Source organism: Blennius ocellaris (genome assembly GCF_963422515.1).
Source record: "Blennius ocellaris genome assembly, chromosome: 1".
Lineage (NCBI taxonomy): Eukaryota > Metazoa > Chordata > Actinopteri > Blenniiformes > Blenniidae > Blennius > Blennius ocellaris.
In genome coordinates this window covers 32,241,780-32,258,647 of record NC_137650.1, presented here as the reverse complement: position 1 = coordinate 32,258,647, position 16,868 = coordinate 32,241,780, and the positions used below count along the sequence as shown (strand labels likewise).

At 41.2% G+C, this 16,868-nt stretch overlaps 1 protein-coding gene across 1 annotated transcript in view; it reads left to right on the top strand.

Annotated features, from left to right (window-relative positions):
• LOC308140074 (serine/threonine-protein kinase BRSK2-like) overlaps positions 1 to 16,868 on the top strand; it is a gene marked incomplete at its 3' end in the record, with an annotated part of 159,408 nt that overhangs the window by 127,678 nt on the left and 14,862 nt on the right. The window contains 6 exon segments of the mRNA XM_080509737.1: positions 1,186 to 1,332; positions 3,809 to 3,840; positions 6,174 to 6,338; positions 6,637 to 6,734; positions 7,422 to 7,572; positions 15,682 to 15,742. Of these exon segments, the coding sequence (XP_080365863.1) occupies positions 1,186 to 1,332; positions 3,809 to 3,840; positions 6,174 to 6,338; positions 6,637 to 6,734; positions 7,422 to 7,572; positions 15,682 to 15,742 (654 nt within the window).

Here is a 16,868-nt window from a genome sequence, read left to right as displayed (position 1 = left end):
AAATCATTTGCTATTACAGCCGCTGTCAGCTGTGAGAGCAGTGTGTTGCAGAGTAATCATGTATAAATACTCTTCGCCACTAGAGGGCAGCACAGAACTTTGTCGTTGAAATGGAAACTGACAGACGTCAGTCTGGTTAATCTCCACCTCCTGCTACCATCTTGTATCAAAGTACTGTGTCAGTGACAGTGATGGAGAAGTTTTTGAAAAGGAAGAATGTGAACCAGGATCTCAGCTCTTCATCCATCAGGTCCAGGTTTCACACTGAGGGAGTCAAAAAAAAAAAAAATTAGGAAATACTTTTTTTCTGTATTTTTTTTATTCCTGTTGATAAAAATTGGATGAGAATGACTTTATATTGTTAATAGAGGCTACAGAGTTTCAAATTTTTACATTTTCGGGTGGTGGTGTGCCTCCAGATTTTTCGAAACAAAAAAGTGTGCCTTGGCTCAAAAAGGTTGAAAAACACTACCTTAAGGTGTGACACTTCACAGCCTCCTTTACTTTACGTTATATACAGTGGTTACTTTTGTATTCTATTCCCCTACAATCAAAGTAATGTCGTAGAAGAGGGAAAACTTCTCGGACGCACATTTTGGTTTCTTTTAGACATATGACCCTGTGAACACCCCCCCCCCCCCCCGCAGGTGCTGCTTAAATAAATATCACACTGTGAATGTGTGAAAAGCAGCAATTAAAACAAAAAACCTGGCGACCTGGAGGTACCGGATTAAAATATGTTGCTCTCACACACAGGAGCAAACAAAATGCAAGGAGTTTATTGTGCAGCGCTGCAATGTGATTTACGGCACAAAATGTATGTTGTTTATGATTGAGTTTGTTCTGAGCGCATTTTAAAAAAGGTTGACGATGCAAACCGGCCTTTCCTCACCGGGCTTGTTTGCTCGATATCGTCGGTGTTGCATTGCAATTTTTCACTAATCTAATTCACAAATCAAATGCAGGAAGAACCGAGTTTAAACCACACAGAACCCTCATTACTGATACCTATGCACACAATACACAACCCTAATACTCGTGGTGCTATCGTTGGCGGATAACAAGTAAAACTGAACTGTGCAATCTCGTTTTATGCATTGTATCGTGTTTTGAGGGGGGGATTCTATCATTCGATCAGTCTAATGAAATGTCGATCACGGCACATGAATGGTTCCGCTCCCGCAGGGCGCTCTGCCTTTCGATGACGACAACCTGAGGAACCTTCTGGAGAAGGTCAAACTGGGCGTTTTCCACATGCCGCACTTCATCCCCCCCGACTGTCAGAACCTCCTGCGTGGGATGATTGAAGTGGACGCCACCAAGAGGCTGACGGTGAGTGACCCCACCCCCCCCATCCCCCCAAACCCCATTACTGAACCAGAGGACGGTTCAAATGTCCCATCAGAGCTCTCCTGCCTGCTCACTTTGCATTTCTACAGCGTTGGGCTGTCGCCTTGAGGGAGCGCGGCGGCTATATTTAGCCGGTTCGCTCTGCGACTGGCCCTGCAGCTACTGAGCGCTGCGTCGAATCGTTTCATCCCGGGCCGAAGGCTCGTCTCAGCTGAGAATAGAAACATTACAAAAATAACAGAGGTTAGATTAGATAATGTCCCTTCACTTCTGTTTTTCCCCATTTTTTCTTTTTTTTTTTTTTTTTTTTAAATCAACTTTGAGCAGTTGTTTTTGGCATCAAACCACAGTTGATGAGCCTTTAAAGTTGGCTTCCAGACTCATTTTCAACATTTGCAGACAGCACTTCTCAAAACAACGCACTAAAAAAAAAAAAAAAAAAAAACTTGAATCAAAGATAAATGTTGTAACTTGAACAATCTTAGTCCTTATCAGAGGAAGAAAAAAAAGCAGCCAGTCATTATGATATTAATTTGCCATACTGCAGAAAGGACGTCTACTCATAAATGCACATTGTGAAGAGCGTCTCAAGAGGTGCTCCTAAGATAAACCTAATAATTCTACTATTTATATTGTAAAGACAGAGCTTTACAAGACCTGAAAAAACAATAAAAAGAACCAATTACACAGTATAAATAATGAAAATACAAGTAATAAGGATTATACATTTGCTCCAACATTGAGGGGGTTAAGCTGAGACTCCTTAAAATTTGAAGTCAAGAATAGAAAACAAAAAGTAAATGCATTAATCCACTGTGTATTACCCAAAAAAAAAAAAAAAAATTGCACTACTTTTAATAATCATATTTCCCCCAAAAAAGACATTAACTGGACCAAACAGAATGAATACTAATGCAATGAAGACAAATTCGAACTTGTTTGTTCTTTTCCATCTCATTAAGAAGCTTCTCTCACTTTTTATTAAACTGAGAGGTTTCGTACAACAGAGCAGGACTTTATCCTCCATTTATCCTCCCACCAAGTCAAACTCATAATTACCCAGAGGCTACGATACTTTAAAAAAAATTTTCAGACTCTCCTTGCAGAATTAATAATGTTATTTTATCTTATTCTCTTCCGAAAAGGACACTAATGGCCACTTGACAAAACTTGGTTTTATTGAGAATAATTAAAAAAAAAACAACAAATAGTAACTGCTGCGTAAGTGCAAAAGAACGGATGGACTTCGTAGTTGCGCGTAGCGACCCTGCAGTCGCTGTCTGCCGCCTTGAGGTACCGACGTGCTCCCAACGCCATCGAGCACAGCTCATTTTAAAAGCAGCGTGCCCCCCAGGGCACGTGGATTTTCAAGTGTGCATTTACAAATGTACATTTGCATGCTATTTAGCGGCAGCACTGGACAGGAAAATGTGTTTTAAGCTCGGGAAAGACACCGAGCTGAATACAAAGCCAGCTGGTTGTTGCTTTGATTAGACCATATATATATATTCTTTTTCATGCTCAAGAGTTTAGAGGCCCACAACTACATGTTAGCCTGTTAGCTTTAGTATATATATATAATTTTTTTAAATTTTATGTTACTATTTCTTGAAACTCCTGTTTACCGGAGGAGTGCTATATATTAAACGTGGTTAACGTGCAGACAGCACTTCTCAAAACAACGCACTAACAACAACAAAAACTTGAATCAAAGATAAATGTTGTAACTTGAACAATCTTAGTCCTTATCAGAGGAAGAAAAAAAAGCAGCCAGTCATTATGATCTTAATTTTCCATACTGCAGAAAGGACGTCTACTCATAAATGCACATTGTGAACAGCGTCTCAAAAGGTGCTAATCAAATAATTCTATTATTTATATTGTAAAGACAGAGCTTTACAAGACCTGAAAAAAACAATAAAAAAGAACCAATTACACAGTATAAATAATGAAAATACAAGTAATAAGGATTATACATTTGCTGCAACATTGAAGGGGTTAAGCTGAGACTCCTTCAAATTTGAAGTCAAGAATAGAAAATAGAAGTTTAGATGCCCACAACTACATGTTAGCCTATTAGCTTTAGTATTTTGTATTTTTTTGTATTTTATGTTACTATTTCTTGAAACTCCTGTTTACCGGAGGAGTGCCACATATTAAACGTGAACTGTCTCACTTCGCCTGTCAGCGAAGTACAATGGTAAGTAACTTTAGCATCACGTACTAAAGTACTTGATTCCAGTTACCAGTGAAGAGACAGTCCTGTGTTACTTGTAGTAGTCGGCTAGGATGAAGTACAAGAATGCAAAATGCAGCAAGTGGGTCTCATGAGACGAAGCCGTTCAGGTGAAGAACTGCTTCCTGTTCGGTGCAGAAGCACAGAAACGCCCTCCATCCTGACCTTGTTTACCTCCGCCGTGTTTGTTTCACTCGCTTCTTCTTCTGCTTGTCGTTGCAGTTAGAGCAGATCCAGAAGCACACGTGGTATCTGTAAGTATTACTACCTGACATTCACGTTTTCTATTCCCTTCTGTCCGTGTTGAGTATGCTGAGTGTGTATCCCTCATTAAGTGACCTGATAAAAGAAAAATGCTTCAGCAGGTATGCGGAATAATAATGAGGCACTATTCAAAAGGCTTTTTTTTTTTTCTTTTTTTTTTTTTTATATCTCCCATTGAGACCTGTTGGATAAAAAGGCATTCTCATTAGACTTGAGTATGAGGGAGGTATTTGTTACATCAGGATGCTGCCGTGCTCCTAATGGACCTGCGATCACTAATGGATTCATTGTTTCTGAGTTCAGTGTGGAAAAAATTCTGTTAGTGATCAGAAATTATGGTGAAAGGTTTACTAGGAAACATTGATTTTTTTTGGGGGGCCTGTTTAGCAAATAAATGTGCGTCTTTCAGTTCATCAAAGTACAGGTTGAGTTTTAGTATTTAATTTAGTCTCTGGTCATGTCATCAACAGAAGTGGTCACACTTCAATGATTATATTTTTTATATTATAGTTGGAAATACAAAGAAAGGAATAAATAACAAATCAGTCCCAAATAGACTAGATTAGATTAAGAATCAGGATTTCTCTCTACTGTAGGGGGATTTCTTGCAAAGAAAGATTTAGTGTAGGTCCCAAACGACGAGCAGAATTTTTATTTAGTACAGATATGAAAACCATTACTTTAATAAATAAAATTTTAAAAAGTAATTAAAATGAATGTTTTTAGTAAGAATTTCATTTTATTGTGGGACCAATTGGAAATACCTGATAAAAAGCAGACATGCAAATTTCACACATTCGAGCAAAAAGGGCCTCATTTACTAAAATCCCACGTAAAAGATGCTAAAATGCATGCACACGCAAATACATATTCGTTTGCGTGTGTTTTAGCTGTGATTTACTAACAATATGTACAAACAATAGTATTTAAAATAGTGCTTTGCAGGTTTTAGTCCAGGGATCTCAACATAAAGCCATTTGTAAAGAGCCCTTCTGGTGCCAAATACAGTGAAATGTCCCCCCAAAAAAACGTATTTTGTAGCTGTTAAATTATGTGTGTTTTCACAAACTCACCCTGCCGGCATGACTTTGAGGCGAGTTTGATAACAAGAAGATATCAGCATCGACGACGTCACAGCTGAGATCTCAGTGTTGTGTTATATCCGCTACTCTTAAGGAAATTGTTAAAAAAAAAAAAAAAAATTGAAATTTTTCCAAGTCGCTTGGTAATTTGGCAGAGCGGATTGGAGTCATTTGCTGTGCTGGTTTTGGCCGCGTTCACTGGCTTGACTTTACGACGGAGTGACTGAACGACCAGTCTTGTCCCACTAACCTTTAGTGCGTCGGGTAAAAGTTGTTTTTCCTCAGTCTCACCCGTTACTCCAACCCGCTGCCCCATATTGCCGCCGTCATGTTTTCTATGACCGGCAGATGTCGGGATAAAAGCTTCTCACCATCTAAACTCTCGCGCTCTTGTTTCTGTGGGGCGTATAAAAATCAACAACCATTCAGTCCAACTTGGAAAAAAAAAAAAATGATAGCACCGGCGTCCACATTAGCCGGGGCTTATGAAGTGTGTTTGAAACCCACTCTGCCTTCGCTGGAATCCACATTTTTCTGGCTTGGATTTTAAGAGCCTGCATGCGTCGTTGCATAACAGTACTTGATGGCGAAATTCATCTTTACAGCTATTTTGTATTTTTTTTAATCTTTTGACACGTTTTTATCTCAAAGCTAACCAAATTCAGTTGGTGGAATTTACATGGCAGTTTAAACAAACTTACTTGATGTCTCCGTGAGATAGACTTTATTTTTTTTTAAGATTACACTTGTAATACAACAGAAGAGCGATTGGACGGGACATCACAGGGAAGAATCTGAAACCTGGATGCAACTGAAGTCAGCACTTTATATTTGCAGCAGAAGCAAAATTAATATTAATCCTGAGAAAAAAAAAGGCACGAGGATAAATACCTGCTACCACTGTACGTGTTGATGAAGCAGTGTGTCAGTTCGATTGATGTGACTTCAGTCGACCGAGATGCAGTCGTGAAATAGAGTAGCTGAGAAGCTTTAGCATCATTTGGCAATAAAAACACGCTCCGAGTGACACAGTTTGCCTTCTTCCTGGCTTGATTTGGCTGAAGTCTCGACTTCCTAACTGATAACTCTTTATATACAGCCTGCAGTTGTCATACTTTCATTCCTTATATCTTCTGAAAAAAGGCATCCTGGGGTAAATCCTCGTCCTCGCCACACCTCCATCCCACACAAAAAAATCTACGGTTTCAAAGATGGGACACCTGTGATGTTTGGCGTTGCAGAGCCGGTAAGAACGAGCCGGAGCCGGAGCAGCCCGTCCCCAGGAAGGTGGCCATCAGGACGCTGGCGGCGGCCGAGGAGATCGACCCCGACGTCCTGGAGAGCATGCACTCCCTGGGCTGCTTCAGAGACAAGGAGAAACTGACCAAAGACCTACTGTCTGAGGAGTGAGTGGCAGGGAGGGGTGACTGGTGGGGGGGGCAGAAAGTGCAGTGGAAGCAGATTGGAAGGGGAGGAGGAGGAGGAGGAGGAGGAGGAGGAGGAGGGGGTGGGGGTTGGGAGAAAGAAAAAAACACAACGAGATGCATCAGCGGAAATATATGAGACGACTTGAAGAATTGTCAGTTTGATGAATTCTTCCTTTTTAACATGTCGCGCAGTGATGGAGCGCCTTTGTGTCGTGCTTCCACTCACAGTGACGGTCTCTCTCTCTCTCTCGCTCGCTCTCTCTCGCTCTCTCCTCAGTGACAACCAGGAGAAGATGATCTACTTCCTGCTGCTGGACCGGAAGGAGCGCTACCCGAGCCACGAGGACCAGAACCTGCCGCCACGCAACGAGATCGGTAGGCTAAGTCCAGCATCTTCGGGGTCAGACAAAAAAACTGCCTCAGCAAAACGGGATTAAGAGGTTTTAAACGTCAGATTAAGCTGACGATGTCGAAACGTTGACTATGAAAACGGGTCAGTCTGGTTCTGCGTGCTGCCAGATTTTCTGTTAGCTTGCCGTGTTTTTATAGCACGGAGTGAAATACGTGGGTTGGAAAACCGCACAAACAGTGAACATTTCTGAATTCCCACGCTTCAGCGTGTGTTTTACACACTTGACTTTTTGACGTGATCGAGCTGGTCTGTTGTTCTGACAAACGTGAAGGGCAGAAGTGCAACAAGGTCCTCGCCGGATTCCTTTAAAATCTAAATATAACACCAGTCACACATTAGCATGCACTTTCCAAATGTTGCGCCATTATGCACAGAATGCATAATGGATGGATTTCGGTGATTCTGAAGCACTTGGCTTGGCGCTGATTTATTGTATTTCCCCGGTGAATTATTCATCGCACCTTAAAATGAAGAATTACGCCAGCCTCTTTTTTGGGGGTTGTGACTTTGCTTCAACTTCTCACCTCACGGCTGCATTAATGCAAACAGAGTTTGGCTGATTTGGTTTTCTGATTGGTTTCTCGTCTGTGTCCCCCCCCCCCCCCCCCCTTCTGGGTTTGACCTCGGTTCATTCTGCCGCGGCTCAGCAGACCCGCCCAGGAAGCGTGTCGACTCGCCCATGCTGAGCCGCCACGGCAAGCGGAGGCCCGAGAGGAAGTCCATGGAGGTGCTGAGCGTGACGGAGGGAGGCTCCCCGGTACCGGTGCGGCGAGCCATCGACATGGCGACGCACGGGCAGAGGTAAGAGACGGCGAGGGGCGTTCGCGTGCATGAACAAAGACAAAAACCGAAAACAAAAAAACACATGTCTGGCTGGACGCAGATGACCTCCCGCTGTACAATGTGCTGTTGACGATTTACCGAGGGGTTATCAGCGATGATAAATAATGTATTTAATGGCAGTTCGGTGGCTAAAAAAAAGGTGCACCTCGGGAAGATCTCATTGGAGTTTCTCACGGCTCACCTCGCCGCTGCGTTTGCTCTCCAGCAGGTCCCCTCCCGCTGCTGCGAGTCTTTTCCCGCTTCATTGAACTGCGGTTAAATACATGACACGTTGTTCCTTCTCTGTTGGCTCGGGATGTACGGCGCGCATCACACGAGGCCTGTTCTCCGACTCCGTCGGAGGCTAATGGTGCCGCTCTGAGCTGTGGCTTTTGAAAACTATCACGGCTGTTAAAATGCATGAGCGCATCTCTGCAGGTCTGTGCGTGGCGTGTGTGTAAAGTGTGAGCATGAGGCATGCGGTCAAAGTGGACAGAAAAAAAAGAAGCGTCGAGGTCCAGGAGCTGCGGCACGGAAAATGCAACCGGTCCAGCTTAATGCGGCGCATTACGGTGTTTCACTGTGGGATGTTAAGGGAGGAGGTGCAAGGTACTCTGGCCTGCTCACGTCTTTAAAACTACCAGCTTTAGTTCAGACCGGATCAGATGTCACAAGATCCCTTCCTTCCTTGACTTAACTCCTACCTTCCTTCTTACACCTTCCTGTCCTTGTAGGAGTGAGGCGATCAAATACAGGAACAAAACTATAGGAAACAAGAAGTTTGTAAAAAAAAAAAATGAAGAGAGGAAAGTTGGATAATAAATGAATAAATACCTAATAAACAAGCAAACTGGTTTTTAGTCAGTAAAATTAGTCAGTAAAAGCTTTTCCGCACGTTAACAATTTGCACTTTATCTTGAATCTGCATTAATTCAGGAACTTTTTTATTTGCAATATTTATTCCCTATATATATATATAGGGAATATCTCAGGGGTGTCAAACTGATTTTAGTTGAGGGGCCACATCCAACCTAACCTGACCTCTGGAGGCCCAACAAGTCAAACAGAACATATTAAACTACAGATACGGACAAATGCAAAGTCTTTCCTTCTTTTGATCCTTTTGTAACTGCAAGAATTTGCCAGTCTATTCTGAAATATACATATTAAAGGAAATCAGATATTATATTTGCAAAAAAAAAACCTCAGTCAAATGTATCTGGATATCGTATTTTTATTCAGGATTAAAACAATTTGTCATCATCTGGAAATTGTTTTGAGTTTACGTGTCTAAAGTATCACTTCACATAAGTTGGACTCGTTGTTTTATTGTGAAAGGTGTTGCGTCATGTGACCGCCACAGATTGCATTAATGTCGGGGGTCAAATTCTGAACAAAGGAATTTTTGCCAATCTAGTGTTTTTAGATCAGCCTCTGTCAGTTTTCATATTTATACTTAAAAAAAAAAAAAAAATCACATGGCGGGCCGGATTAGATCCTCTGGCGGGCCGGTTCTGGCCCCCGGGCCACGTGTTTGACACCCCTGATATATCACTTCCTCAAGGATCAGCTTTGATATCCTGTTTAAAAAAAAGGGTTATTTCATCCTAAATCTCAGAAAGAGTTAATATAGATGCAGCCAATTTAAGAGCTTAATCCTGAGCTCAGTGGCCCAAAAGCAGAACTGTGAATCATTACGTGTGTGTTCACCCAAAAAAAAAAAAAAAAATCACTCCAGGTCAGTTCCAAGTCAAACCAGTTGCAGCGGAAATCCTCATGAAAAGTCTTCATTTACCGCGGAGGCCGGGCTCGGACAGATCACACAAAGTCATTTCCCACCCGATTCTGCAGAGATCAGTTCAGTTTGAGTGGGAATTGGAAATCAGCACATGCAGGGTGGGCACTTGGCCTGGTGTGAGCGGGGAAACCGGAAATGGACAGAGAGTAAGAAGAACCCGTGAAGACCGGAGGATTAATACTGACGAGACTGTGCTGCTGTTGTTCCAAGCCAAACAAAATAACAAGAAAATAACACATTTCATTAAATGTAAATGATTTAATCTTGTTTCTCACACACCCAGAATAAAAAAAAAAAAAAAAAGTCACTTTATATGTATATTTCGATGTTAATTATTAGAAGTGGTCATATTGAGAAAGCCTGTTTTAGCATTAGCCAGACGCCAAGGCCAATTTTCCATTTAACCCACATTCTATCCTCGGTTACTCATCCCACAAATGCATCTTCCTCACAAATGCGGCACCATTTATAGTAATAATCCTCTACCAAACCCAAGACTATTTACTTTTTTATCAATGAGTACTTACGCAACAGTGTAAGATTTTCTTTTTCTAATTATCTTTAGCTGTTTGGTAATATGTAGTAGTATTTATAATATGTTCAGGAATGATATGAGACAAACGTATTTGTCATGCATGTGTATTATAAGTGAAATTAAAACAATTAGTCCCTGTTATCGTACCGACATTGACAAGTTCTAAGTTGCACAGTTGGAGGATAATTTGGTGGAGTAAAGTTTTACTTAATTAAAGTGCGCCTCCTTGTTTGTTAGCCGCATGTTTCCCAGCCCGGCTCAGCAGGAGTCGCCTGCTTTGTTCCACTGCTGCATGTTCGCAGCTGGAAAACCTGTTCAGCTCCTGTTTTCTTAATTCCGGAGGATTTCTCCCATGCAAATGATGACTCAGCAGAGACCATAAAGCCCGAACATAACTGTGTGTAAACATGCACCAGAGAGAGGAATAAAATGCATTGTTTGTGTACGGTAAGGTCGCAGGTTAAATGTCCCACCGACTCGAGCATGCCCCATGAACGTGATTCTCTCTCTTTCTTTTTTTCTTCTCGTCTTTTGATTTCTCGACCTCTGCATGTTTGTTTTGATTTGATTCATGGTATATTTCTTTATTGTCTCTTTATTCTACTGTGCTAAGTTTGATTTTTTTTGAGTATTGCATGCCACACGATAGGATTCCCCTTATGTGACTTGCCTTTCTGTCTGTCTCTTTATTTTCTGTCTGCCCCTCTTTTTTTTTTTAGCAAATCTGTTTTCAGTAAAAGCTTGGATATCACAAACGCTAACTGCAGCAAGGAGGAAAGGTATTGGTCTGCATCCTTAATCTCCCTTCATTTATTCCGCCTGTTGGTTTTTCCTGTGTTTGCATTTGTTTACCCCTTTTTTAGTGTTCGTCACTGGAGTGTTTACATGTTGTCGTCTTTTACTAACAAGTGTCTTTCTGTTTGACGTGACCATTCAAGACTCTTTTTTTTTTTACTAATTAATAACTTCTAACAAAGATCAATGAGCAAAGGCTAGGAAATGTTTATAAAACAAATAAATAAATACGTCACAAAGTGCTGCAAATTTTAAATCTTTCCGGAAATGAGCATCAGCATCAACTCAGAACAATAGACTCGATGTCTTAGAAGGTTTTAGCTGCGTTCTCATCCCCAGAAAGTAATCTGATTACCTTCAATAACTCACCATGTTTTGTATTTATTTGGATATGCATGTCCACCATAGGTCAACCGATACAGATTTTAAATCTTGTGAAACTACATTACAATACTATCGTTTTTTTGTTTTTTTACTTTTCAAATGTTTTAAATATTTTTTTTTATATTTTGTATTAATTGTTTTGTTGTTTTAATTATTGTTTTAATTTGTGTAGTTTTTCCATTTAGTTTTCATTAATTAATATTTTTAATATTTTTTTGTATTTTGTATATTTGTATGAATTATACATTTATTTTGTTCGGCTTCATCGGCAATTCATACTGAACTGCTCATTATTTGCAGTTTCAGTTTATTTGTTTGTTTCAGTCTAACAAAAAACAATATTCAAACACAAATCACAATTTAAAAATATATATATATAACTTATACAGGCAGAAGCAACATTTCTCAATTCTTTATATTTACTTAGGTGATTTAACTTATTTAATCAATTATTTTGGGGGGATTTTTAAAAAGAATATATTTTTCTGTCTAAGTACACGTCATTAAAAAAATATATTTGAAAATGAATGATTTAAATAAAAAATTTCTCCATTTCAGTTTGTTTCTTTTAAATGCTTTTCACACAGGTTATGAAAACGTTTTTTTCTTTAAACTTCTATTTTGATTTTCTACTTTTTTTCCTTTTTTATTTTTCTCTCCTGCTCAAAGTTTGGATGTTCCATTTTAAGACGTCTCGGTCCGCCAACTATCGATTCTTAGCGTTCAATGCGGTTATGAGAGGAGGAGCTGATATTAACGGGGTCATTGCGTAGAAAGCGGTGATTTAGCGTTGCAGCAGTGCACCAACATGCCGAACCTCCATCTTTACTGCTCATGCTTATTTTTGCCCCACTAAACTACGGGGCCGTCCAGCGTATCCAATGACACGTCGCGTATCAGCGGCCCGGCACCCAAATCGACAAGTTTAGCGAGCGTGATTTAAAACACGATGAATCTAACAGCCGCGGTTAGGAGAAGGAAAGCGTGACGTTCTCTCTATGAAATCGGCACACTTTTCCTCGCTGCACCCACTTTCTGCTCTGACTTCACTCCTTCAAGCCCGCGGGAGGCGAAATCTGTTTTTAGGTCAACTTCCTGTCTCCTCTTCTCTCTCTCCTCCTCCCTCCGACTCACACATCTTCACTCCCCATCATCACTGTGTGTGTGTGTGTGTTTTTGGATGGTGTGTGTTTTGAGAAGTGGGAGGGCTTACGTTTGTTTATGCTTCGCTGGCCTGTTGTTGTGCAGGCTGAACTTACAGAATGAGGGGGGGGGGGGTAAAGTTTGTCTATGGATTTGTGTCCTATATGTAGATTAGCATGAATTAATTGCCCGGGATGCAGATGGGAGCACGGACGGGAGATGGAGACGAGGCCTCGCAGTGCCACTGAATGGCCCTTCATCTCGCTCGTCATCTAATTGGCGGGATCCGTAAAAATGAAGCTTGTTGCGTCCTCCTCTTCATCACTTGCGGACGAAGCGGGAATTAATTTTCACGGATTTCAAAGGGAGCCGGCCCCCGGCTTGCTGATTGCGCGGCTTGATGGGTGTCGCGGTTAATGAGCTGCGTGTTGCAGCAGAGGCTCCTCTTCTGGAGCGGCTGACGGCGTGGAGAGTTTCCTCGTCGTCGTTAATGGAGTCGCTGTCTGTGGGTGTGTGTGTGTGTGTGTGTGTGCGTGTGCGTGTGTGCGTGCGTGCGTACGTGTGTGTGTGTGTGTGTGCGTATGCGTGCGTGCGTGCGTGCGTGAGAGACTCTGATTGCCATAGAAACACGTCACTCCGAGATTGTTAAATCATCCGTCGTTAATCAATCAATCACTTTTTATAGATACTGGAGTTTTCAGACCGCAAACTCGCCGGAGTTAATAATTTTGAGGATAGAATCTTGATTGAAAATATGAAGTGGTGGACAAAACTGTGAAATGTATATTAAAAAAAAAAAAAAAAATATGCGTGTGAACAACAACTGTCTATATGCAGACTCTTGTTAAAGTTTTCAAATAAAGACTTTAACCACTACACGTCGGCAAACACGTTTATAGGAATATTATGTCTGGCTTCTTGCTGATGTGGAAAACTACCTGCTGACCCTCCATACAACTGATATCTGGCGTACTCAGCTGGATCCATGGTAATCTCACAGTCTTAACTTGCACTGATAGTGAACAAAATAGAAATGTGCTTGTCCAACACACAACGATTCGCTCACTTAATTACTGGTAGCATGCTGCTTCTGGGTAAATTATGCTAATTCCACTTGGCTAAGATGATCAAAGACCCAATGTGGTGACGCCACAATCGCAATCTTGAATCTGCTAATCAATCTGTGTTCTGCAAATCGTTGCTACCCTGAAAATATAGCCAGCTGTGTTTTGCAGTGATTAGTGATGGAGGGGGGGACGGAAGGGACAGCGTCTGACCGTAGAAGCTGACTCCATTAAAAAAAAGATATGGACTACCCTTCCTCTTCAAATAAGTAGAGTAATTACACAGAACAACCCATAGAGTTACTGCATGATATCATGTAAATAAGCCAATAATAAATCGTAAAATAATGAGGTCGAGACATTAAATGTATAAGACCTCGTTTTGGATTTAACAATGGTGCACTGTTTGTTTTTTTTAATCTGCTTTTATATTAGTTTGGATGGTGAATATATATAAATATATATGTGTCTCAGAGGCGGTCCTTGTAATTAAGCGATACCAGAGAGAGTGAGATGCTCCACCATGAGGAATACCATCTCGTGTGATGACATCACAGCTGTTTGTGTCATCAAGCATGCTTAATCTTGATTTACGGTTTTCATTTTTCACATCAAACAAAGCCATTGTCTATGGGTAATTAAATTGCCTCGTCTTCATAGCCCTTGGTGGGTCTGTACATTTTTTGGTTGAGCTTAAAGCTGTTTAAAAAAGTCATTTTATGGGGACTTGCCGTCACCGGGAGGACAAACGGTCACATGAAACCCTTCGCGCTCCAGAGTAGAAGTTATGTGACATTAAGTCTTCGGTAGATTAATGCAATAAAGTGAATGCAATGCGATGGAAGGTGTTGTATTTATGTGATTGTTCAATAAGTCCCCGTAGATGTCAAGAAAACAAAATACCTACCGAGCATCATGGTTTTAAGTGTTGTGTTCAGGCTCACTATGAAACTTTTAGTCACAAAATTTCTGTTTTTTATAGACCTATTAACTGTTTTAAGAAAAACACAGTCCTACGTGGGATTGTTAGAACCATGGTCCTCATGAAGCACAAATAACTGTATGTGTGTGTGTGCACTTGCGCGTAACGACATTTTGGCTAATGCTAGAATGAGGAGAAGGAAAGAATGGAAAGTTAATGAATCGTAAATGAAAAATGGAAAAGCACAGGAAGAGAAGGAAAATAAGCAAAGCTAATGAATTTCGCAGTGATCGTATGGCTCAGTGTGTGTGTGTGTGTGTGTGTGTGTGTGTGTGTGTGTGTGTGTGTGTGTGTGTGTGTGTGTGTGTGTGTGTGTGTGTGTGTGTGTGTGTGTGTGTGTGTGTGTGTGTGTGTGTGTGTGTGTGTGAACCATCTATACATTTTGTCATTAACGCAGGATACGGTTCATGTTGGGGGTTTTTTTGTATTTTTTAATGTTGCGACCTTTTGGAGGGACGTGTTTCTGAAACAAGAGCTAACATCCTGTATCCATGTCTGTTGTGTAACCTCACAAACGATATGAAACAATGGGAACGACGGGTAATTGGAAATATGGACGCCGATAAAGTAAACTGTCTGTAGGCTAAGCTCAGGCCTCGTCTCCATGACGTTTCAAGTGAAAACGCATAATTTATTCATTCTCATTTCACAAGAAATTGCAAGGCATTGGTTTTGAAAACGATGTCTGTTTCATGTGAAAATGGAAGAAATACTGAAAATGTTCTAGTTTTCATAATGGGCCACTTGTGCTGGTTGTTTGTTTTGTAATAAAACCACACGCATGCGCACACAGAGAATCACACGACATAAACATCAACAGTGTGAGAACGCAGTGATTCGTAGACGACCAAGTTGGATTGTTATTACAGTGACTGTCAAAATAAAACTACTAAGAATATGGACAGGGAGTCACGACATTGTTATCGTCCATCTACTCGCAAAGTTGTTGTGTAAACAACTCCCCCCCCCCACCAAAACACATCAAACGTTAAGCATTTCCACTTGAAAACATGGTCAACGGGGCCTAAATTTGATCAAAAACCCTTAAAAAAAACAAAGTTTACTTGTGACCACTGTCACGTCAGCGTGTCTTTTAATGACATTTTCCAAATGAGTGTTAAATGATAACATACGTCATTAAAAGCAGGTGTAGAGATACACGATGGGGTCCCAGTTGTTCCGACAGCGTGAAACAACATGGAATGCAGTGGGTTTATGTGATAGAATTAAATAAGAACATTTGTGTTTGTGAACGGGGAGTCAATGTTAGGATTAAACAACACAATTGATGTCTCCTCGTACAAGTCTGCTTGTATCAACAGGTTTTCTGTGTGTGTGCGTGTGTGCGTGTGTGTGCGTGTGTGTGCGTGTGTGTGTGTGTGTGCAGGTCGCGGTCGATCAGCGGGGCGTCCTCCGGTCTGTCCACCAGCCCTCTCAGCAGCCCTCGGGTAAGTGTCGCCTGTTTGGCGTTTAGTTTTTGGTTCCTTTTTCCCCACATTGCACCTCGCTGGCTGGCTCTGCTGGCATGCTGTCACACACACACACACACAAACGCACACGCACACACACGGTTCCATCCACCTCAGCCTGTCATCAGCAGCTCACGCCGCTGTGGGCTTCATCCGGAGCCGGCGAGACGCACAGCAGAGGCAGAAATTGAGACGGTCGTCACAATTGGGATTTTTTTTTTTTGTCCGCCTTGAAGTCGCTCACATCACAAAGCATCGGCTGGAACTTTGTCCAATCATACGGATTCAACCTCACCGTCCTGTCAGGAAACATTGAAACGACTCAAATCCCCCCCCCAATTATTACAGTTAGTGAAAATATTTCAAAACTTTTGACATATTCTTGTTATTCTCAGAATGAAGTTGACTTTGGTATCGTCGCCGTTACACATCACACCACAATATCAAAGCATATATTTAGCAGCAGGAATGTGGTGAAGTCGTGGCCACAGTGTTTTAACCACTTTGCCATTTAACCATTTTACCAAATGACCCGTGTGTTTTAAAGCGATGCATTACCGTAGCACCAGTACATTTTCTGACAACGCACAAATAACTAATCGCTGTTAATAAATAAATCAGTCACTTAAGTTTCAGTTAACATTGCATTTGATGATAATGTTTTGTAGACTCTCTCTCCTGGTCACTGAAATAACTATGAGCTGTAGCCTCGGTCAAATTTCAATTTGCAATGATTACTATCTACCACTAATCTCCTTTATCACTGGTTTAATAATTTAAACCTTACACAGTCCTCCTGACAGCAACAATAAGCCCATTAGCTCCCGTCTATACGCCTGTCGCTGTCTGCTTGTTGTAGTTTATTCTCATCATCGGTCCATCAATACCTTCCTTTTAACGACCAATATGTAGAGCAACGTTGCACACCGATGAGAGAACCATTAATAGAACTATCAAAAGGGATCAAGACTTACTTTTTCAAGTCAACAAGTGACTCATCGAACAGTTAATGTCCACGTCTCACTCAAAAAAACAAACAAAAAAAAAAAACACTGCTGTACGTCACACCGAGCTTCGCATGAAGCGGCATCGCATCCATCTGGGG